Source organism: Patagioenas fasciata, chromosome 6 (genome assembly GCF_037038585.1).
Source record: "Patagioenas fasciata isolate bPatFas1 chromosome 6, bPatFas1.hap1, whole genome shotgun sequence".
Taxonomy (NCBI): Eukaryota; Metazoa; Chordata; class Aves; order Columbiformes; family Columbidae; genus Patagioenas; species Patagioenas fasciata.
Genome location: NC_092525.1, coordinates 25,479,954 through 25,505,476, shown reverse-complemented (window position 1 = coordinate 25,505,476; position 25,523 = coordinate 25,479,954). Strand labels below are relative to the sequence as shown.

At 35.5% G+C, this 25,523-nt stretch overlaps 1 protein-coding gene and 1 long non-coding RNA gene across 8 annotated transcripts in view; one reads left to right on the top strand and one right to left on the bottom strand.

Annotated features, from left to right (window-relative positions):
- Nucleotides 1–1,657, bottom strand: part of LOC139828292 (uncharacterized) — a 34,276-nt gene extending 32,619 nt beyond the window's left edge. For 2 of the 3 annotated variants that reach the window (XR_011739747.1, XR_011739745.1), the window contains exon 1: nt 1,571–1,657. This is a non-coding gene — a long non-coding RNA (uncharacterized lncRNA). Of the gene's footprint in view, nt 1–836; nt 1,021–1,570 lie in introns of those variants that run through there. The other variant, XR_011739746.1, reaches the window with a different exon arrangement.
- KCNT2 (potassium sodium-activated channel subfamily T member 2) overlaps nt 1–25,523 on the top strand; it is a 126,609-nt gene that overhangs the window by 60,699 nt on the left and 40,387 nt on the right. For all 5 annotated transcript variants that reach the window (XM_071810284.1, XM_065842235.2, XM_065842234.2 and 2 more), the window contains exons 10-14: nt 8,466–8,646; nt 10,816–10,980; nt 12,497–12,633; nt 17,208–17,271; nt 24,421–24,529. In XM_071810284.1, coding sequence (XP_071666385.1) covers nt 8,466–8,646; nt 10,816–10,980; nt 12,497–12,633; nt 17,208–17,271; nt 24,421–24,529 — 656 coding nt within the window. The remainder of the gene's footprint in view (nt 1–8,465; nt 8,647–10,815; nt 10,981–12,496; nt 12,634–17,207; nt 17,272–24,420; nt 24,530–25,523) is intronic.

Genomic DNA, 25,523 nt, shown 5'->3' with positions numbered 1-25,523 from the left:
CTGGATCTTCCATCTCCCCAGTAGCAATCTGACCAATAATGATTACTTCCTTCAAAAAGGAGCAAGTAATAAAAAAGACAAAAAGTAATGCTTTCATAGTAGGTATAACCTGATCTTAGAGTTTTAAAAGATTAAGTTTAAATTTCTTGATTACTATTGGCTTCTCTTAGCCAACCTGCTATGATTCAGGATTTGTTTGTTTTGTGACAAATCTGATGATTAAAATCCAAGTTTAGCGTGATTAAAATCTGGCAGGTATATAATTTATTTCTGTAGTGGCAGTGGTACGATACCAGGCTTTGGAAATTCAATATAATTTTTTATGTGTTACCTCAAAACAAACTTAGGTTCAGACAGATATCCAAACACAGTCATTGAGCTGGGTTATGTTTTTTAAGTTTTCTTCATATTTATAGGGATTTTTATTACTTGTGCTAAGAGGATAACTGTGGACTGCGTTCTGTCACTAGAAAATGAAATATATGTCTATCTGGTCATAAATCAATACCTCTGTCTTCAATTCATATCCTGATTCTACACAGTGGGTTAGTTGCTTCTTACGCACATTTAACAAATACTCAGATAACGAATCTTTCAATTGTTAATTCAGTTTGATCGAGGGACTGTGGGTGGTTTGCATAACAACTGTTACCCTGAGGAGTGTTTCAAAACTATTGTAAGAAACATTAAGCATAATGTTCCAAAGCATAATATATTGGGTGTATTAAATAAGAATTTAGCATTTGAATTTTCCAGCACAACACATATAATTTCTGAATACTGTAAATGGATTACTTAGTTATTTTTTCTACGAAAGGACAGGTATGTAATATTACCTTATTCTGTAACACCCTACAGGTGAAGAGTATCTGGTGTTTGAAGTACTGACTGCATGATTCTTTTTCTGAATAATCACTGATTCCTGTGAGCAGTCCAAAACCTCAGACGCAGCATGCTCTCATCTGAACCAGTACTGATGCACTGGAGTTGGAATGCCAAGGGTTACTTTGTTTACCATCAAAGCTCTGGGCCAGACTGAAAGCATACAAAAATACAGATAGTTCTTTGGACTGAAGTGTGCACAGATGTCTTTATGGAAATACACTGAGCTGAATGCTGCCCACAGTGGGACTCTACTTGTGCAGTCTCAATGACCACAGTTGGTTTATTGCAGCTCCACTTCTTATTTCACAAAACTCAGTAGCAGAAGTAGAAAGGTTCTCACTCAGTCTCAACAAATATTTATATACAGTTGGTCATTTCATAATATCCTTTTCTGCTTAACAAGATGTTCTGCAGTTTCTGGATGTCACATGGCTTACTAGTGGAGGTTTATTTTTATAAGTTGAGATTTTGCAAACATGAGCTGCATATAACATGCTGAACTTTGAAAATGCTTATATTAGACACTATGGGTAGACATTAATGAGATCATCAAACACCACTATTTAGGATAACGATGCAATGTAATACAGGAAGAGGTGACCTTTCCAGCTGAAGAGAAATTCAGAATTCATTTCTGATATGTTAGGATTGTTGTGTAGTGAAAGAAAGAGTCCTGCACCCCTACCTCAGCTTTATTCAAAGTCCCACAGAGCCGAAGAGCTTGATTCAAAGCCTGGTGAAGTAATCTGAGTCCTTCCCTTCCCTACACTTGATTCTGAAAAAAAGGGAGAGTGTTACATGGCAACATATGCCAGCCTCTGAAAAGGAAATATCCTGGAAAAACAGAAAGATTTACATTGGACTGTCTGATGAAGAGGCATTAGAGTTACAAAAATACCTGAGATACTTGTTGTAACGTTAACTTTGCCCTTGAATATTAAAAAGCCACAATGTCCACCAGTATCTTTTTTTTTTCTTTTTGTCCAGTCACTGAAAACATGTCAGCATGATCTACTGTATTCAGAGGATCATTTGTTACCAACTGAGAAGAACAAGTGTATTTCTCTACTGACTTACTTTAAAGACAGCATAAAAACTTTCATCTTTCCAGTCAGTATTTCTCCCTCATTCCTTTCACTGCCTTGTATGCATCGAATCATTTGTATGTCCTGGAATTCAGTTATTTCCGCAGATTTAGGCCACCTATATGGAATGAAAGGAGCAAATTGGAACTTCTCATTGTAATTCCTGATTTTTCATATATGATACATGATATATTGTATCAGATTCAGTCATTTTAACATTTTGGAAATGGCATATCTACTTAAACTAGTCAATTTTTTTCTATTTTAATGGTGTTTATGGAAAATTGATTTCCAGAAAATAAATGTTTGGAATAAAACATGTATTAGAAAAGACCTGAGAAAGCATCACAGGGCTTGGAAAAAATGGAAGCATTTGGTTTTCATCAACTTAGAACCGCAGCTTCAGGGCATTTGAACAGGATAGACTTTTTATTATTGGTCAGAGAACTTTTTTATTGTCTCTTCACTCATCCCTTGTTCTTTGCCTATTCTTCATTATTTACGTAAGAACCTGAGTTTCTGCCAGAGATCACTAGGTTTCTAGGTAAAGTGGTCAGCAACACCTTCACCTTTTGTAGGACAAGACTACACGGGTCAGTAGTGTCTCACAGGAAGAAGATAATTAAAATTCAGAAGACATATATTATCATTCAGAAACCAACATACAATATTTCCATATGTATCTGGTATAGTGAATGAAAAAAAAAAACACTTTAATGGCATTCCAGTTATATCAGTATTCAACACAGTTTTGTGAGGTGTAAACTGAGTGTTTTATGATTCTATTATCTAATTCTACAAGCACTGAGAACTGCTTTTCCAATGATGTCTAGTTTTAAAGTATCAGACAAAACTGTATCTGGCTCTGCATTCGTGCCCTGAAGAAGACAGAACATCCCAGAGAGACAACTTCCAGTAGGAAAAACTGTTTGCCTCTCTACAAAGCAGGGCATTCTCCAGGTACAGCATTAGCCCTAACATCACTTCGTTTCAAGGAATTAAGACTGGCACCAGCTTAATTTTAACATCTTTGGCAAGTTGTTTGCATCTTTTGCCAATTTGAAGCAGAACTTTTATGCATTTATCAGACTTCTAAGAGATAATACATACTGCCCAGAGTGAGACTTAAGTATGAACTGTTCTATAGCCACATTTTATTTTTGGTGTAAATACTGAGGAAATTTCTGAGGAAATTGGTCATCGTCGTCTTCAGTATTTCATGGTGTTTGAATTTTACCCATAGATATTTGCTACACCTGATGGTCTATCAAAAATTTTGCTGACTGATGGTTCATTCTAATTTTTCTCATAAAGAAAAAAAGGTCACTGACAGTAGCATCAGAAGATTTTTAAAATAATGCAAACAGCAATTGGCAGTACAGACCAATCAAATAATTGTAATTTAATATGTAATTTGTCCCAACATCACCATCCTGTGGTAGGATATGTGGAAACTTTGGAGAGTTGTGGGTGTGAGAAACCACTGGGAACACTTAATATGTAGAATTGCTGTATTTCTGAGTTATTTCAGATGTAACTTCTGTATTGCATAAGCATTGAACCTATACCACAGAATATCACTGAACTCAACAAAATTAATCCCCATTGATTTCAACATATTAATTAGCTAGTCCCTGCAGCTAGCTACTTAAAACACAACAAAGTATTTATACAAGTTGAAGCTCAAAGTTAAAGTCCAATTAAAATGCTATTAGATGCTACCTAATCCTGAAGACAACTAAGTATCTCTAACTTTTGGCGTCAGCCTCTGGTACATTTTAGACCTCAAGACGTTGTACCCTTAAACAACAATTTTGTCTAAAAAAAAAAAAAAAAAAAAGTAGAAATCAAACATGTTTGGCAACAATGACAAATTAAAATACAAATCAATATGAAATTAACCAATATAAGATTCTGATCAAGGACAGGTAATATATAGTACTTGCAAATTGCTGTCAATATGCTACTGAAACATGACAATCCGACAATCTCAGGGGTTATTTTACTCTACAGCGTTTACTTCTGTACGGCATGTGGAGATAGGTTATTTACAAAGAAAAGTTAGTTTTGGCACATAAAATACTTAAACAAACAAAGATTCCTGGAATCAGGAAGACGACTTCCAGTAAAACAAAGATTGAACTCTCAAAAGTTCAAATGCTACCTAAACTAAACATGACTAGTCTTCAGAGATTACGTGTTACTATCTTCACTTTTTGTTTTTATAAGTGGAGTGGTAGCAGAGTGTTTAAAATCACACTTCTGTTCTCCATAAGCTTGTAATAAATTTTCCGATACTACTTTTGCTTTGGCAGACCTGTGGTTTGGTTTTCTGTGGCTTTTTTAAACACTAATCTACTCCATTAAGGCAATTTTGTGTTACCGTAACTGCTCACTTAGATCCGCTATGAAAAGACACATTTGCTGGATTTACAGGAAACCTAAAATTGGTACAGAAGGTGCTGAGTTGGGCCCTAAGCTTTAATTAGGCAGTTTCTGCGTACTTAATATTACAGTGGTTTATTTTCTCCACATGAACAAGTTGGTGTGAGCATTGCCTTTGCTGAACATTCCTCTCCTGCTTGAAATTATTATGTTTGTCCAGGGATGACCAGGTAAATTACTGATACTTCATGGGATGAAAGAGGAGGAGGAAGCAAACAAGAATAAGGAAATAAAAATACCATTGTAAAATATCAAAACAGCTAAAAGATGAAGTCTAAGTTACCATATATTTCATTATGTCAGGAAATCACAGAATCACAGAATGTCAGGGATTGGAAGGGACCTCGAAAGATCATCTAGTCCAGTCCCCCTGCCGGAGCAGGAACACCTAGATGAGGTTACACAGGAAGGCGTCCAGGCGGGTTTGAATGTCTCCATAGTAGGAGACTCCACAACCTCCCTGGGCAGCCTGTTCCAGTGTCTGTCACCCTTACGGAGAAGAAGTTTCTTCTCAAATTTAAGTGGAGCCTTTTGTGTTCCAGTTTGAACCCACTACCCCTTTTTCTATCACTGGTTGTCACTGAGAAGAGCCTGGCTCCATCCTCATGACACTCACCCTTTATATATCTGTAAACATTAAGGAGGTCACCCCTCAGTCTCCTCTACTCCAAACTAAAGAGACCCAGCTTCCTCAGCATTTCCTCATAAGGGAGATGCTCCACTGCCTTCATCATCTTTGTTGCCCTATGAGAAATATGAGAAAGCAGGCAAAAATGCATGCTATCTGTACTGGTACATGCAGTATTTGTGCATCTTTGAAAAACAATGCTTAACACTTAATTTACAAGAAAAAAAAGAACTTGATACTACTATTCATATGAAGAATTAGGTTATATTAAAAGATGTCAGGAAGTTGTGGGGAGTGCAGTAACTAATCCGTGTAGACTTCACTTCATAGACAGCCAGTAATGTTCCACTGCATATACTATGCGATGCAATCAGGTAGCCCAAATCAATAGGAACATGCTTTAGATGCTGAACAATGTTTTTTACAGACACTGGTTATGAGATTAAAGTATAATATTCTTGAGGGAAGAGTAAAAGAGGTAATATTTCATTTGGTAAATGAAAGTTGTTTCTTGAAAGCCAAGTTTGTCTGCAGTTTTGTGATCTCTGGCTCTAATAAAAACAAAAGGCAGAGCAGCAAAGCACCCAGTAAAATTAAGACTTGGTAACCTAATTTTGGATTTATCATTCCTTTGTTTTCAGGGTTAGGGCTTCAAGTACAGTTTGGTAGAACTGCAAATGAGGTGCAAATAATTTTGAGGAAATAAATTGATTTGTTCAATGAGTTGTTAAAAGAGCCAAGTTTCTGCTTTGGCAGAGAAGAAATGGCTCCCATATCTTACTGACTTTAATACTGGTAGCTAAATGTGAGAAGCTCTGGCTCATGCCCACCAAGTTCAACAAGAAACAGCTTAAATCCACAACGTTTTGGATCAGGCACAAGATTATTTTGATAGCGTCAAGGAATAGGAATATATATGACTGTAAGGAGTACATCTGGTAAAATGAAATCTTGGTCTCGCTAAATTCAATGGCAATGTTACTGTTCACTTAGAAAAGGCTGAAATGGTTTGCGATATGTGAACTTATTTTATTTAAGCTAAAGTATGATTGGGTGGGCTGGCTACAGAAAGTTCATGAAGAAAAATAATAATAAATAAAATATGTCCTTCATTAAGACTTGAGATTTCCTACCAGCAAACTATCAAAAATTTTGCTAAGGTTTTACACGCATACATACACACACATAAAAAACAAAAGAAACAAACCAACACAAAAAGAACCACCAAAAAGTGTACAAACAATACTTATGCCTTAAAAATGTGAAAAAACTCCTAGGGTACCTTTTTTTTTTTTTTTTTTTTTAACATTTTAATCCATCCAGTTAAATACAAAGGGTATAACTGACCCTCTTGCATATACAAACACCAAGCAATTTCACAAGCACCGGCATCAGAGAAAATACATTTCTACCAATGATAGGATCATGCACTATGCTTCAGTACAAACTCATCTGCAGATGTTTAACACACAGTGCAGTGGTGTAATAGTTCTGCTCTGCAGGAGCCATATCACTGTATATTGCTGCTTTCCTGGGCCTTATGACCTTAATTCCTGAAGTCAAGGTTATGTGAAATGTACCCACAAAAGACAACTGAAGAGAAGAAATTGCATCAGGATGATCAGGAATAATAACAATGAAGAATTAAAAACTCATCACCATTCTGCTTTTAAATTACATATAATTTAGGTGAATAATGATATTAAAACAGTTTCTTTTTCCATACATGGATGCCTCTACTCCATGTCTGAGACCAGAGAAAACTTCCTTTCAGTCCTTCTGTTAATATTCTCAGGGTCAAAAATATAATTACTGGTTTTGTCCAAAAAAAAGAAAAAAAAAAGGCAAAAAAAAAAAGCAGCAGCCTTGGGAACATAGTGGAATTATGGAAGATCTAGATTACAACTCCAGTGAAAAATGTGGGACAAATTGGGTAGAATGTAGAAAAATCAGTTCTAACTGAAGTATGAAACTTATGCAAACAACAGGGGGGAAAAAAACCCTCTATCCTTTTATGAACATTTTTTTTAGAACATTTTGAGATGTGTGAAAACTACAAATGCTAGAACTGTGAAAAGGAAACTGGGAATTTGATCCATATGTTCTGGAAATGCCACTGCCCACAGCTATATTATTTTTGGAGAACAGAACAGAGAACAGAAGAACAGCTGTTAAAGCTGTTATAAACACAGGGTCTCCCTGGTGATGCAAAGATCTTACCTTGGTAGATATTAATGAGTGACTATTACCTTCTGGATACTACATATGAAGAAATCATCTTTGGTATGTTCTAGAATAATTACTATGGAATGTGATATTATTTATCAATTATCTCTCTAATTTTCCAAGGAGAAATCATTGCACTAACTCCAAGGGGAAAAAAACACTATTCAGGGTGTTTCACACATTGATTTTCTTCATGTAGGTGAATACAATTTAAAAGCCTGAACTGATCTAAGTAATTCTGCTGTATCAGGGAAGATTGTATTTTAAGCTTGGGAGGCTCTATCATGGTATATTTTTTCAAAGTGAAATATTTTTAAAATCTGTGACATACGAAGTAGCAGTAGGATCTGTGCACAGATTCTCATACTGCTGCTCAAAACCAAAAGCACATCATGCTGATTACAAGAGAAATTACCAGTTTAACTGGGCTACCATTTACTTGTGTGACTAGAAGGAATTAACTTCATTTGTTTTGCTATCTGCTACCAAGCCTTATATTTGTATTCTGTACTTTTAGCCAGCTGAATCTTCATATCAGTTGGCATCTTCCACTGAAGGCTGACCCTGGATGCTTATTCCTCTGACAATTCGATAGTCTGCAATTCTCACATTCAGTTTATTCTAGACAGTCAGTACCTAGTTGTACCGACGTCATCCTTCTAATATGCAACACGTACACTCATAACTAGTTCATGCTAGTAACTCTTGCCACAGAAAGGGACAGAGACCACCATAAAGAGCAACAGATTTAAAGAAAGCAGAATGTACATTTTCTTGGCCATACCAGCAAACTCTCCCTGAAAAAGTTAAAACATGTTTATAAAAAATTCTGAATGGTGGCAACTATACACCATCTGTTTTGTTCTGGTTTAGAAAGGAATTGCATCAATCCATGATGTTCTATATACCAGCTCTCCCTCACAACAGCCACTAAGCAAAAACTAGCAACAAAGTAGTGACTATCATGTTGAAATGATTGAAATATTAGTTTCTATTATTACAAATGACATTTGAAAATTATATTAATAATAAACTTCTAATTTGTACTAATTTTTTACTCTTTGAAAAAATGTCTTTGCTAAGTAATTTATGAATTTTGAAAATATGTAGTTCTTTGCACATATAATCATCAAGCCTGAACTGACCCAAAGTACAGTTTTTATTTTTTGTGTCTTTATTCATTCTTTTCTATATAGTATTTGTGGAATTCAGCATCTGGAACGAGCAGGAAACAGGCTGACTCTCTTTGACTCCCTTTATTTCTGCATAGTGACATTTTCCACTGTGGGCTTTGGGGATGTTACACCCAGGATATGGCCTTCAAAGCTGCTTGTTGTCATTATGATCTGTGTTGCTCTTGTGGTGTTGCCCATACAGGTAAATGTGGATTTTTCTTCTCTTCAGAACTGTTTTTAAAAGAAAATAATAACTGAAATAATTTATTGTTGCTAATATTATTGCATATAAAATGTCAGAAGAAATAACCATGTTCTGTAACTCCTATTCTGGTTTTTTCCTTCCTTTTTTTCTTTGTTCTCCTATAGTCTAGATTTTTACTAAAAACCAGAACACTAATAACAGTTTTCAAGTGCTGTTGAAAGCTTTCTGTTACTGTCCTGTAGCACAGACCCCCTTCATCCTGAGGGATGAGTTTGTTATTAATGGAACAATTTAGAAAACAAACAAAAAAAACCTGAAAACCACCAAACAACAGTAGCCAGCACTTTCTTTATGAGTATAGTATTTCCTCTGCAGGCTCTCCCTGTTTCTAATCTTGGTCTCTCCACTTCCTCTCTCACTCTTACAGCTCAGTGCTAACTTGAAAAAATCTCATTAAATCTGCAACTCAAGCAAATTGACTTCACAGCTGTGTATGTCAGTACACACATACAGAGCCAACAGCACAGGCGGGAATTTTTGATACCTACTTAAGTTTAGGATTTCTAATGGCTTCAACAGTAAAAGGCTGATTTATGAAAATCCAAGTATTTCAAGGAGTCAATCAGTTTCATTAAATTTGTACCAAACATTTTCCAGCTCATTAGGTGAGGCTTGATGACAGAAACCCTGAGATTACATAGGAAGCCCTGCCAAGTTATTAGCTGTTCCACACTTGGTGATCACCCAGACCCTCTGCCACAAAAAAGGATGTGGGGAGGCATCATCCATGCTTTTCAAAGCTCATAGCAGAGCTGCTAGACCAAGAAGCTCTGAAGGTTCTTGCACAGCTGTGGTATCCAGACTCTGCCTCTTTAACAGGGAACTAAATCTCACTGTGAACAGGCCACACAGAAACCTTGTGAGGTTGGAAGCTCAAGCTTTCAGCATTAATTTTCTTGAAAGTATTTGAACATTTTAGTTATGCCTAAATATTTAATGGCTGCATACGCAGACACATGCACTACCAGAATTACATTCCCATTCAGTGGAAATTTAGTAAAATATATATTCTAGCAAAAACTAAAATATGCTTTGTTTAAGAAATCTGGAACTTCCTAGGAAATAGAAATTTCATCTTTCAGGTAGTTTTGGTAGACACTTCAGGCATAAGAGTGCTGCAGTAAAGAACTTGGAATCTACTGCCCTTTCACATAAATTTATCTATTATTAGCTACTTTATTTTATAGCTTTGTGGTGATAATGGGGTTTAATATAGTTTTCCATACACGGAATGTGGGAGGCATTCTCTCCTGAGCTTCTGTCCTGCTGTGATATGCAGTCAATTATTATTCACGATTCAGTCTCTCCATTAGTTGAAAAGAGATGAGAAACAGCAGCTATCACACATATATATAGTTAAATTGAACCCAGTATTAAATGCATATTACTTACAAGAAGTTTTGAAATGGTGTTTGTATGTTTTATTACACGTTACAATGGCATCGATTGTTGAATGCTCTTCAAAGGATTCAGACTAATAAAGCAATGTTTACTGTTAGCTTGGATATATTGTTCAGCAGGGAAGGGCAAATTTACTGTAATAACAGCTGCTGTGTATTTAAGTTGTATCTAAATTTATGAGACAGATAAGAGAGTATACAGAAGATCACCTTCAGAAATTATAGAATTTCTGAGTTATTGCCTAAACTAAGTAAAATAGTGCTTCTATCCAAGCATCTGTACTTACAGTATACACTTAATTGTGTGAAAATTTAATCTTATATTTGGGGGAAGCATTTATGTCACATGGCACTGGAAAAAGAGAGGTCAGAGGCATAAAATAAATAAAGGAAATAAGGTACAGCCTCCATTCTTTTCTTGAATCTTGAGATGTACTGCAATCTCATTATATTTTAATGGATTTACCCTGCTAGTTGTGTGTGGTAGAGACTGGCTCTATGCCATGTTTTTCTATCACCCTATATTCATCTTGTCCACTTATTAGGGAACTTTTTACAAAGAAAAAGACATTGTGGGCTAAGGGCAGCTTTTCATAGAGGCATGAGATGAATGATGCATTGTTAAGTTGATACAGTTGTTAAGCTGGTACAGTTGTGCTGCACATCAGCTTGTCTATATTTCACTGACAATTGTCATCTCTTGCAGTTTGAACAGCTGGCGTATTTGTGGATGGAGAGGCAAAAGTCCGGTGGTAACTATAGTCGACACAGAGCTCAGACAGAAAAACATGTTGTGCTGTGTGTAAGCTCTCTGAAGATTGACTTACTTATGGATTTCTTAAATGAATTCTATGCTCATCCCAGATTGCAGGTACTTAGAGTGGAGAAAAAAACAACAAAACCTCAAACCACTGATTTTTTGTAGACAGCCTTCTGAAATAGTCGTTAATTTGTAAAACTGAATTTGGGAATAGCTGACTGAATTGGGAATCTATAATTGCAATAAGAAGCTGAGATACAGTATGGAGATATCAATTTTAAATTGAGGTAAACAGACTAAATAGATATAAATACTGTCTTGTTGAATTATGCCAGATCTTTCAGAAACAGATACTTTCACCCAAATTTCTTATATTCTGCCCGAAACTCCTCAAATTATTTTTTCGTGTTGTTTTGGGACTGGATCTAAAAGTCCTCACAAGTCAATGCATCTTTTGGTTTTTGCATTTTGCTTTATTTTTTTGCCACCATTAGGAAGATGAGATCCTTTTGAAGTTGTCGACATTAAGAAATAAATAGGCATGCTTAAAAGGATGAAGACCCTGAAAGATTACACACAAGAGATTATTTTTAGTGTACATGTATTCCCTAGCTAATGCAAACAGATGTCATATCACTTGTTTTGATCATATAAAAGCTTATTTATATGGGACAGCAATTTTGATTAATTATAATTAGCTTTGCTACAGACCATTTCTTTTATTATATCTTTATGTCTTTTACTAAGTTACCTGTGGTACCATGTTTCATTAACTAGTGCAAAAAAATCACAAAAATACAGTCTGCAAGTTGCTGAGCAGCAACTGACAAATCCCAAATCCCAAATATTCACCAAAATAATTAGCTAGTAAGAGGCATAAGCAAAAACACAAAGAAATCCAGTTCTTTCTAGATGCAAACACACTGAAATCCAAAATTTAGTTAACTAGCCTGAAGAACAAGTCAGGCCCTGTAATACACTGGAGACAAAGTAGGAAAGTCCTAATGCTGCTTCTGTAGCCTAAAAGAGCTTTATACATTCCCTTCACAGTTGAAATGGGAAGGTGAAAGATATACATGGTGGACTGGATCCAATGCACTAAGCTTTCTGTAAAAGTCTGTATGTACTAAGGGAGACTTCGATGACAAGCCTTTCGTGTTCCATTCATCTTTCCTTTTCACATGTACACACAAGTATACTTCAGAGCAACCATATCTTTCCTAACAAGAACTTTCTGTAGCACAGGAAACGAGTTTGGATCTGGCCATTAAGGAAAAATGAATTTTGTTAAAAACTTCCTACATTTTCCAGCTAGAATGACAGAAATGTAAGTGATCTCTTAACAAAACAAAACAAAACAAAACATGCTCATGTGGGAGCAAAAAAGTTCCTGAATGGACTTTAGTTGTCACCCTGGAGTCTTTTGTGAGCAGTTGACAACTGTCCAGCCATTTTTATTAAATAACTCAACATTTTAAATGTGTATTGAAATAACTTTTGTCAATTAAATTTGGGAATTATCGGAGACATTTTTGAACATCCTGAGTCTCTGTTGACTCATTCTCTAGCAGCAGTAGATGGTAACATAAAAAAATAACATGACTATTCCCCCTTATGTTTTTGACAGGACTATTATGTCGTTATTTTGTGTCCTACTGAGATGGATGCTCAGGTCCGAAGGGTGTTACAAATCCCAATGTGGTCTCAAAGAGTTATCTATCTGCAAGGCTCAGCACTAAAAGATCAAGACCTGTTGAGAGCTAAGTAGGCAAAAACTGATCAATCTTGATTTTTACTTTTGTTTCAACTCATACTGTTCTGTAAATAAGGTTGACAAACAAAAGTTGTGCTACAATGAAAGCATGTGTATTTAGAAAGCAAGGCTCTTTGTGATATAATATGTTTTTCTTAATATCTGAAATTATTAAAGGAAAATATTTGTAAGTTCTTTCATTTGACCTAAATTTTCTTCACTGTCTTTACTTTTCAATTTTTAAAGGTATTGAAACAGTGTGCCTGTGATTTCTTCTGAAAAAGCAGCACCGTAAATTCCAAAACTGCTAGAATTTGTTTCTGTCCATTGAGCAAAGATGGTAAATGTGATGCTAGTTCTCCTGACCAACTGAAGGGGAAAAAAAGTAAACAAAATTAACTGTCACAGTTTGAACCCATTTTACAGTTTTCTTTCCTTTCTAAGTTCAGCCCAGTAGTATAATCAACTCCTCTACTATACCTCCATATACTTTTCTTTCAGGACCTTCCTCTTACCACATACTTTCACCACGTCTACAAAATCCACTCTGCCAGTTAATAGTGAATGACATTAATCAAAACACTTCAGTCACAGTTGCTAACCGCACCCCACTCCCCCCACTATTGCTCAATCACTAGAAGGTGTGATGGAATTCACAGTGGAATTAACATAGGAAGATTGTCTCTTTAAACTCTCCAAATAGAGAGAAAGGTGATTCTTGGCAAATAACTGATTTCACTTATATATGTTGTTCTTTATAAGAATTTATTTAGCAACTAATATAGATACCTAAAATTAAGCCAATGCCTGAGTATTTGTGTCATTCAGCCTTCTTTACCCCAGGGGAGTTATTTCTGATAACTTAATCTGTGAGCAGTCTAGTGAACAGTGTTACTTTCTCAGATTTCTGCCACTGAATAAACAATTACTGCTAAATCTGCTTAAAATTTGAAAATTCAATAAATCTTTTTTTCAGGATTAAGAATTTTCTTTTAGAGAGAGGTGTTTTGGTTTCGTTTTTTTTTTTTTTTCTTTTTTTTTTCTTTCTTCGTTCTTTCTTGCTGATTTCAAGAAGGAATTCCTGTGGGGATATAGCTGATAGCTTGTTTTACACATTAGAAGAGAAAAATTAGGCTGTTCCCTAAAGATAATCTTGCATTTCACTTATAATAACCTGGAGGTAGTCAGCTGTGGAACTGTGCTTTTTTCCTGCAGCACAGGTAATTGAATGTACCTGTCAGAGAATAATTTTCAGCCTCTCCTGAGGGAAGAAGCATAGTGGGAATTTAATAGAACATTTAATATGAAATATAACTCAGTGCCTAAGACATTTGCCTTATTTCTTTCTAATGAGAACATAATGTACTGAGAAGATAACAAGGCACGTGGTAAACTTCTTATAAATAAACTAATGGTTACTACCACCAAAATATGCAAGTGTCTAATTATCAAAAATTATACATATGTTATACCTAAAATGCAATGTCAAAATAACATGATAAAGGTCACACCGAAAAGTAAGGGAATACCAAAAGCTGTCTGACTGCATAAGTAGTAAATAGTTAACTAGACTGTATTTTTCTTTATATACCCTAGTACACAGTTTGAATTTACACATATGATATTTGTCTTGCTTCCTTCAAGAGCTTCACTGTGCAGACTTTTGGTGTCCTCTGAACAGTGTTCATGTGCTCAGCTTTAACAAAAGAAACAGAACTAATTCTGTCACAAGGAATCACATTGATACTTAGACTGCTCATCAGCACGAGTGAGAAGTTCATACCTACTTCAGCATTTGAAACAACACAGTCACTAATTAAAAGAGCTCTTATTCTCCATGCAGATGAGCTCTAGAAAGTGAACAGCACTGTCACGCTCAATTATTTTCCCCTACAGCTTTGTTCTGTGTTTTGTCTTGACCTCAAATATTTTTTTTCTCTCCTTCCAATTTCTTTAGTTAACCATCACAAATCTTAGTCCTCTTTGTGTCCACTCTTTACTAATATTATACTTTTTCCTTTCACAAATTTCTCTTCTATATATAAAGTCTCTTTAATTTCTGCCATCTTCAAGCAGGGGAACTACTAGGAGGTTTTTTTGTTTTTGTTTTGCTGGATTTTTGGTTTTTTGGTTTTGGTTTTTTTTTTCTCAGATTCAGTTTTCTAGCACATAAAAATGGTGTAATTGATAAAGCTTTTTCAGTTTTTAAGACATCATTTGTTAGTAACACTTCTCTCATAAGGATACTTTGAGTTCTAATGAATGTTTTTAACATAGATGCTATTAGTCTTTATGTTGTCTAAGTTCATGACATTCACAGATGTTAATCTCAGGTTAATATCCTTGTCATCTGTGGCTGAAGTGATTTAAGAACTTAAAAAAAAAAAAAAAAGGTTAAAAAGGTGGATATTCACACAAGGTTTCATTTCCTTATGAAATCAACTATATATACTGTCAGCCCCAGTTACCTCATCAGCTCTGATCAAAATCTCATCTAATTTCACTGAATTCTCTTTCCTGCAACTTTGTTGAAGGCCTTATCTTCTTTTGCTCCCATGATTAGCTAAAACTCCTCATTCAGCTGCCATGATTTCTTCCTAATCAGCACTCAGAAGTGGCCTCCTGTCTTGTCTTCTCCACATCAGCTGCATTTGACATTGCTATTTTGGATATATTAATTTGCCTTTGTTACAATGATTTTTCCATGTCAAGTACATTAATCTTTTGATACTTCCCTTGTTTTCCTACTGATAGGTGCCTATGGGAACCTATAATACCAGACCTTATCCTTCTCTTCTCTTTATATGTTCTCTGAATGATCTCACACAAGTCATACAAATTTAATCACTGTTTCTGTAGTTAAAAGCTAAAAAGTTGGCCAAGCTATCTGACATGTCATTATGGATATCGATTCATCAACTTCAGTTCAGTTGCACACAGTTTTAAATACACCTTAATTTTTGCTAAGCTTGGAATCATATTGTAGAATATCCTGTGTAGACTAGGCCTGCATCTTGCAAGTGTTTTCTCACACAAGCTCTCATTTTTGCCCCACTTAATACTATATTTATGTTCTTGAAAATCTCAACTTCCTGAACCCTTGTTTCAGAACAGTCTGGAAATACTATTTACATAGAACGCCACTTTGCCTCACTGTAGGCTTTCCCTGGCTTACTCTTCTTTATTGCGTCAAGGAGTGACCCCTTATTCTTCATTTAGCCTGCAACTCCCAGTTCTTACTGAGTGGTAACGTTCTGATAAGTCTATAATGCTATTCTCTTTCACACGTACAACAGATTAACATACAAGTCTCATGATTTCACCCATGCTGTCCCTTCAATCTAGGATGAATTTCTCAGAAACATCTGAGAAAGTAAGCCCAGTATTCTTCATCACATCCTCTCTTCAGACAGTTCTCTGCTCTGATATCTAGTGAGACTACTTTCTACCATGATAATTTTTATATTCAGGTATTGTCACACCATTTCTTCCTGCTTCCCATGTTTGCAAATACTTTTGTTGTCCTTTGTCATGTCACTTGGAGCTTATATGAAAAGGACTATATTTTTGTTCTGTGTTTATATAATACCTAAAAGAATGGGCTCTCAGTTGTAGCCTAGGGTCCCAATTGTCTAAACTGTTACTAACAACCATCAATTCCATTTTCTAGCAGCAGAGAAACCAAAGATTTAGGAATCTCAGATCCCATTCAGACTCAAGAGTTGCTGTAATGAGGAGAGAATGCCTGTTCATTTTTCCCAGCTTCTGTCTCACTTTTTTACCTTCTCAGGAAATGCGTTCTGATCATACCTGTGCCTTTTTGCCCAGAAAGTCCGCTTTTCCCAAGGAGGTCAACCAAGTCTATATTTCTTTACTTCCATGTACAAGGACTCAGTGGAGAAGGATATGAAGATCTGAGGCAAGAGAGGAAAAGGAAACTTCGATGAAACCTTCAGTCAGACAGTTTTTCTCTGCACTTCCATAACCACTCTTTTTATTACATAACCAGTCGTACCCACTAGCGAACAACTGGGCATTAAAAGTTCTCAAAGAGACCACAAACTGAAAACAGTTAATTCCTTTAATGCATACATGCACTGAAATGTTTGTTATTTATCCCAAATGCATTATTCTAGTACATCTATCCACCTTTCTACTATCACTAGGCAAGACAAGTCTATGTTATCTGCCCCATGTCATTCATTCTTATCAATAACAACTTGTACATGTCATACCCTTACACACTATAAAGACTGGTACTATTTATTCACCTTTTATACTCATGGCAGATAAATATTTATTGTGCAAATCAACTTGGTTTGAGACCACTCTGCTTTTGCTACTTTGGCACAGCTTCTGGCATCAGGGAAAGAAAGTTTCCCGGAACTTAGTCAAGAAGTCCTGGTACACCATGAATTATTGCACAAGGTGACTGCTGCTGACATTCAGATAATGCATGAGAACAGACAGACTAAACTTCCTCTGTATTCTCTTTTTATAAGTGTACAAGACTATAAACTGTGAAACACAAGTCCACTGAACTATTTTGTTGGTATGTAACAGGCTTGTCTCTCCCTACTTCTAGAATGGATGATGCTGAAGCTTGTTTCATTCTGAGTAGCCGCTGTGAGGTGGACCGGACAGCAGCTGTAAGTTTTGAAGAAATAACTAAGAATGAATGTGCATGCTACTTACACTTTTACTGCCCTTATTCCATCTCAGGGACTCAGACTTCTGTGAACAGAAGATTGAAATCAGCTGATTTACACAGAGACTTTGCATGTGGGATGAACTTCTTGTCTCAGTTAAGATATCAAAAAGGTTGCTATTGGATTCTATAAGGCCAGGTTTTCACAAACTTATGAAACATGATGTAATGGCTCATTTCACATAACATACATGCTTCTAATTTATTTAGAAAATAAATTACATGACCCACCTACCAAAGAAGTTAGGATTTAACAGCACATTTTGTTATTTTTTTTAAATATGTGAATTTATACATTCTTACAGAACTTTAAAGTACCGTAAGAATTCAGTACTTTCAAAAGACAATTTTCCTGCTGAATAAAACAAATTTTTATGCATTCCCTCCTTTTTTAAGAACACTGGCAGAATACCATGTAAGCACTATCATGAAACCTTATAGATATATGGATAACTCAGTCAATAATCACTCCGAAGGGTAATACTAATCCATGTTTACTAATGGTAATACTAATATCCATGTTTGCTCTAGATATGCAAGTCAAAGAGGTAAATTTAATAAATCAGAAAAGAAACATATATCAACAGATTGGTGTTTCTATTCAGAACTACTGAAGTATTGAAAGTTTACTACTAACAAACTAAAGACTGAATAAATTAAAATAAATAAATTAATTAACACATTTGTGACTAATACCAAATAACCAATTTATCTGAGAGCATTTGACCGTTTTTCATATTGATCAATTTTAAATATGGAAAAAAGCACGATTCTTCAAGTAAGTTACTATGGTTTTGCCCATGCTATTAGTTATTTGCTGTCAGGTAAGTTACTGTCTACAAAGGAAAACCACTAATAGAATACTGAGTGTTTCTGTGATAAAAGAATAAACCAATTTTAATAAGAACTGAAACTCTTAATAATAACAACTCTTTAATATGAACTAAAACTCATCAAACTAATGAAATTACCTACTAGTCACAAGCATCCAGGAAAAAAGTCAACTGAGGAAGGATTTATGGACAGAACTTTCAATTTTACACCATGCACTGCATGCTGTATTATTGCACACTTGCCTATTTGGTTCAGTCCTGAACTCCAAAGGAAGATCAGAATAAGTCTGAATATTCACAAATTAAGATGCTTACAAATCACCTAACAAGATCAAACTAGCAATTATGTTTTAAGCTATCTAAATTTGCTGCTACAATAAAACAAATAGCAATTATTTTTCTGATTTTTAAAAACAGAGTAAAACATAAGAAACAAGGTGTTTGCATTATATATAGTATTTCATAGTATATTCTCTGTCTTGCTACAGTTACTTCATCTGTCATCAAAACTTAGTTGTTTCCATACCTACACATATGGTTTATTAGAATAAAGAACAAAAACAGTAACATAAGCTGCAGCTAGCAAGAAGAAAGGATTATTTCTTTGTTAAGCAAATAAGCCCCTCAGAAGCAAATTTAAACAAAAATAATGTAATTTTTTTGTAGATTATGAGCATGCTGTAAAACATGCTTTATTCAAAACTGAAGACCCATGCTGGACCCATTACTTGCAGAAAGCCACTGAACTCCCTGAGAAATAAATCTGTGTTCATGATATAATATTCAAGCTTACTGTAATAAGAGCTTTGAACTTGATTAATCAGCAATAGACTCCTGAAAACAAACTAGCGAAAGCCACTGAATTGGCAGCAAGTAATCCTGGAATAGTCAAGTAAGGCAAGCACACTGTTTGGAAAGGACATTGGTGCTAGTGTGCTTAAAGATAAGAACAGGCAACAGTTCTTGCAAATACCTGAGAAAATACCAGTAACTTCTGTGAGACTGAAAAAGAGCCAAACTGCCTTTCCTGAATTAGCCATGAAGTTCAGAAAAAAATCAGCTACGACATCTCATTTCACAAAATACAGTTGTGAAGTGGTTAGAAACAAGAAATGCCATACAAGCAGAGCATGTGATTTACGTTGCACTTGGTATGTTTATGCAGTTTTAAGGACAGCTGTACCATCTCAGGATTCACTTAGAGATAAACTGTTCATCCGTGCTCATAACCACTCCAGAATTTATAGAAAGAAAGGACAATTTTCAGCACTGCTGAACATTTCTACACGGTAGAGCTTCCAGCCATTCTGGGCAGCACTATCTAGTTTTAGTTTCAGAGTCATGGCCAGCTACAACTCTCTCCAGGCAGCCTTTCTGCGCCCAGCATGCCCCAGGAAATACCAAAATGATACCTGGCACATCTCAGCTTCCAGTACTATCTATTATCAAAGCTCATTTATAATTGTATCTGGCGCATACAGGCAATTATCACCAAAGACACAATCCTGTTACCTTCCTCTGGGACAGAAAGCCCTGTTGGGTGACTGGCTAGTCCTAATGGCACAGTATCTCCACTCTAGCAGTGATACTCAGGGGCAGTGTCACCTGAATTTTTTTAAACAAGATGTCACCTCTCTGGTTTTGTTGGTTAGATTTCCTTTTCACAGGGAATGCAATTATTTGTACTGCAAGTAGAAAACGACAACTGTTTTAATTTTTTGTCTGTTTTATTTGACTGCCCTCTAGAGCTCTGAAAAGATATGGATTTAATTTCCTACACTGTTCCAGGTCTAGTCACAACTGAGAACTTCAGTAATGTAGCACATAAATTTCAGTTTGTCACTAGGCTGAAGGAAGTTCAGTTTTCATCCCGGTATCAGTCTTTATAACTAGAACTGGTTTTTCACCCTGCTATGCTTGAGAAGCTGACAAACTGTTAGGAGGGCCTTGGATCCTCTCCTACATCTGACAGGTGTCAAAATGAAAGTTAACAGAGGCATTGAGGAGATTCCCAACCAGAACAGCTGTTGTTAACTCATGTGATTTTTCAAAGTGCATGAGGGTTTTTATCTCTCCAGCTACAGTCCTCAGCAGAGGATCTACTTATTTGCCATGGATACCACTGGCTGTTTATTGCTTACTATTTCATTAATTAATAAGTGTTAGTGCAAAGTCTGTGTGCCTTCTGACCCTTGAATCTCAATTATAGCTCAGAAGAAAAGTACAATAACAGATGACATGCAGTTACTTTATAAAAAATGTCAGTTGCTTCCTTTTTCACTTGTAGGAATAGGACTTCATCGAGCATTTGCCAGCTTTCCAGTCTCCTCCCAGAGACTTTCCCTTCTCTAGCAAGACAAAGCTCTACCAAATTTTATTCTATCCAGTGCTATTTTGACATCTTAGATCAAGATGTAAGCTGCTCATCTGCTGTAGCAAGCAGGACAAACATCTGTTTTCATTCTGGAGGATGAGCTCTTAAAGAGAGTTCAATTGTACTTAAGTCTGGATGACTTTTTTTAAAATTTGAGTGGCAAGTATAGAAGAGTACTCTGTGACACACCATGAAGTTGGCCAGTGACTTTCAATGGGCTGCCTACATCAAATTGCTCCACAAAACTAAGGTGCAATGCATCTGCTGTTTTAACCCAAGAAGGGATGGGAAGAGAAGTTTCTTTTGAATTATCCTATTGATATCTCTTTAATAGGCTGTATAAGAAAGATCACTTCTACTGCTGACAGCTTTGTTCTGATGCTTTCTGAAAATTCAGAGATGGTTGGATTCAAGCATGCACCTTCTTTTTATGCCCTTCCATTAATCAAATTGTACAACACTGCTACACTGGTAATCTAAGTTACACTACCTCAACAGCATCACAAGATGGACACACTGTATAGGAAGATACAACTAATTTATCAAGCATGTGTGACAAGAAAAAAATTAATAGAACTATTTTAAAATAGACATTAAATCAAGGTCTTGCTTTGAGTTCTGATGATTTAAATTCCTGTTACACCCACTTTAAAACTTACAGCTTTTGATACATGAACTTAAATACCACCTGTATATTATTCACCATTGGTATCAGTGGTAATTTTTGATCACAGACTGCCATTCCTTGTGTGGAAAAGCACACAGAAGAGAACACATGTTTTCCTTCTTCTCTCAATGAAGCATATATTTTATAATGTGAACAGAAGCATAATTTTGTTTCAGTTATCTCTGTTTATAGTGTGTACATATACACCTCCTTTTTACTTGGGAGAAATGTGAACATTTTTTGAAGTCACTGAAATCTAGTATAGAAATTGTACATCTGTAAAACAAAGAAATGAATTAAAGTGCCTACCTGTGTTTTCATTTCTCTCCCCTGGAGTGCTTCTCCAGAGTGGAATTTGGGAGAGTAATTGAGCAAAAAAAAACCCAGAAACCCAAATAACCAGATTTTGTACACAAACACAAGTATATACCAAGTGAAAAGAGAAAAACTGAACGATAATGTAAGGTTATTATATTAATAGTACATATACACTGAGTTGATCTTATGAAGCTATACAGGGCATTTAAGTAACCATTTTATATATATTATATATTTGTAGACTGCTTCTTCAAAAAAAGAGTTAGCAAATGGAAAGCAATATATAATTTGCAGTGTTAAAAATGCAAATGTGCCAAATAATCATCAAGAGATTGTAATTTTAAAGAGCCTTTCCCTTTCCTATACAATTATCTAAAAATATTTCATGTTGCGATTCAGACTTCTAGTTTTAAAACACTCACTTCCATGGGTCTAGGTTTGCTTATTTTATAAAATGGTGTCACTTGAATCCTTTTAATAAGCATTCTCATTCTTATTTTTAACAATTCTTGCAGGCTTTTTAGACTAAATAATTTATTAAAAAATCTAAGAAAACATGTAATATTGAGAAGAAGAAGAGTAAACTTTGTCTGAAATGTACAACAAAAACTGTATTTACTGCCACAGTTTTGGTTTACCGTGGTAAATGTAATCTTAGCCCATATATGTGGTATTTGAGAATGAAAAAAAAAAAAATCTAAATTTCACTGAATATAAACTATATTTCTATGCATGTGGCACACAAGAAACAGCCTTTTCTCACTAGTAATACTAGTAATATCAAACCTTATACAGTGAAGCCACACTATCACTGCAGGTTACTCTGAATGTGTTTCCCTGGCACCTTCTGCTTAAAAAGTTTAGGTAACATCTTCAACAACACAGGCTTTTAAAATCTGTCCCAAATCCACTCCCAAACCCTTTATTTCTCCTGTAGTATATCTGTATGACCACCATCCATCCCATTAGCCAGCCATTTGCTACTTCTAAAGTGTGCTGGCATTTCAGTCCCTTAAAACCACACAGCAAGAAACCCTAAATACAAAAAAAAAAACAAAACAAAACAAAAAACAAACAAACAAAACAAACACACAAACCAAAACCAAGGAGGTTAAGTTGCTATAGAAAAATTGAAGAAAAAGTGACTGCATACAAGGAAAACTTACAGCAGGGTACTTCCAAGTTCTGACATCTCCTGAAGGGGCACAGCAATTCTACACCTATGAAACTGTTAATAAGAAAAATATGAAAGAATGTATTTTGCCATCCTTAAAAGATCTTCCTCTTATGACTCCATTCTAGTATTTATAGTAGAATAATTACTTGCTAACATCTCAATTGACATTAAAATATTATGGTTTGAAAATGTCAATTACACTCTGTTCCAGGCAGAGATTTTCCCTTGTGTTCATGAGTCTGACTTTCTTATTGCTGATGCTGCAAACATAATTAATCATTCTTTATATTTTATCTTTTAATGCCACCAATTTCACGACTAGGCAAGACATTTCAACCCCAAAATTGCTTCCTATGTGCAGCTCTCAAATATTCCTTTTTTAGTTCTGAAGTAAATAAAACCTGATGGCTGATACACTGAAATTAGCCATATTTCATTAAATTCAATATATGAATGTCTTATCACATACTTTGCTTTTATGGGATAGCAAAATTCATCCTGTGGTTAACTCACTCTTGAGAAGTTGCAACAAGTACCAGAATTAACAGGCTGGGAAATCTGCTGGAATCCTTTGGTCAACAGCTGGGTAAAATCTGGTGTCGGTTATGTAAATATTTTAGTTGAACAAACATGTAAATCTGCTTTTAATTGAGTTTATATTTTTTTTAGAATTATCCACAATTTTAAACTCCTAATTTGTGATGTCCTCATGTTATTAAAATTCTGAATCTCTTTGGATATATCTAATATATCATTCTTGATTAATTAGACATGACTTGTCACTACCATCTAAGCTTTCACATAGTTCTTCCACATCCAGATGCCACCCCCTCCAAATTATATGATGCTCAACATGTGCAGAAAGGTAGGAGAGAGACAAAGTACCTTATTGGTAGAACATTTCTGGGAACAAACCCTCTGTTCTGCATTCCAACAAATAGAATATATTATACTAGGATCTTAGGATAATGGATGAAGGAAGGAAGTTCAGGAGGTGTCTGTTCTGCCAGGGGTCAGTTATCATCACAGACCATGTTGCCCAGGGCTTTATCTAGGCTGACGTGAAGGGTCCAAGGATGGAGACCGCACAGCCTTTCTGCACATCCCATTCCACTGCCTGCCTGTCTCTTTTCAACTGACATCTATTGTCTCTTGTATTCCAACCGTGCATCACTGTGCTGAGCCTGGCTCCATCTGCTCAATACCCATCCCACAGGTACTGGGGGTGGCTGTCAGACCCCCTGAAGCCCTCTCTTCTGCAGGCTGAATTAGCTCCATTCCCTCAGCCTCTCTTCACAAGGCCTCTGCTTATGTCCCTGACCATCTCAGTGGCCCTCTGCTGAACTCAGTCCATGTGTCTTTGCTCTACTGAGGGCCTGAAAACTGAATGTAGTGTCTAGATACAGTCTGAGTAGAGGATAATCACTGCCCTCCATCTACTCCCTGTGCTCCTGTTAAAACAGCCCACAATGCTGTCAGCCTCCTCTGCTGCTAGGGTACGCTGCCAGCCCATTGTCTGTGCCTGCATATAAATATTTATGTATTTAAATATATGTAATATACATAATACTTATATAACATGTATGTAAACATCCACACCAGCTGGTGTTATAGAGTCTTAAAATGAGTTTTCTTCAGGAGTCAGTCTGATAAGAGGTTTTTTCCTAATATAACATGGTTGTTTCTATTTCATTGTCATCATCTCATACTCTTCATTCTAGGATCATCAAACCATTCTGAGAGCATGGGCAGTTAAAGACTTTGCTCCGAATTGTCCTTTGTATGTCCAAATACTGAAACCTGAGAATAAATTCCACATCAAGTTTGCAGGTAAGTGTGAGATTTCAACCATTTGAAACACTTCTTAGTACTTGGCAATTTGTTTCATAGGCACGAGCAAAGTGAGATTCCCTAGGCATTTTTACTGGTTAGAAGCAGATTAAAAGTGCAGTATTTTAAGATAACATGGGCTGTATATATCCTAACAGTATTAAAATGCCATGTTTTACATTAAGGTCTTATTTAAAAGCACTTTTAAGGATAATTGCTCTTTTATATTACATAATATACAGAGTAGAATGATTTGATGTATAACAGATTGTGAATCCTTAATTATATAGATCCAGGGAGGTTTCCAGCTTGCTATATTTGTGTCTTTAAATCACTTCTGTCTATTGAAACATAGTGTTATGAAGGGGTATTTGAGAAGATCTGCTCAGAAAAGGCCAAATTTATCCAACAAACAACTGAAAGAAAAATAAATCTTCCCATTGGATTTTTTTCTAAGTGGTATGAAAAGCATTTTTTAAATTACTTTCAAATATTTTTGAGAGAGACATATAATTTAATTCTATTTCCAATAAAATGCATATCTTAGAAACTATGACATAAATGCAAAATTATATTAAGAAATAAAAAAAATTCCTCTCTTTTAAGAAGAGATTACCAGCTTTAATTTGACAAACTACTTCTCTGCACCATGTAGGTAGGTCTCTCTATATAAATACACATATACATATTTACATACAGACATATATATGCTCATGTGCAAAACCACACAAATATTTTTATATTGAACTAATTTTGCCTGTCTTTGGAAAAATACCTCTGAAGTAGAAGCAAAGCTTTCCTTTTCAACTGTAATTTTGAAAATTCAGTTTTCTTGAAGGGTTTCTAAGGAAGAAAAGATTGCTGATTCCTACAAAATTCAAAAAAAAAAACTCTATGGAAAAATATTAGTCCCCTCCATCATCCCAGAATGTGATGAAAAAGTAAATTCCAGTGCAGAACAATTCCAGAGCAACAGTTAAAGCTGTAATTTTAA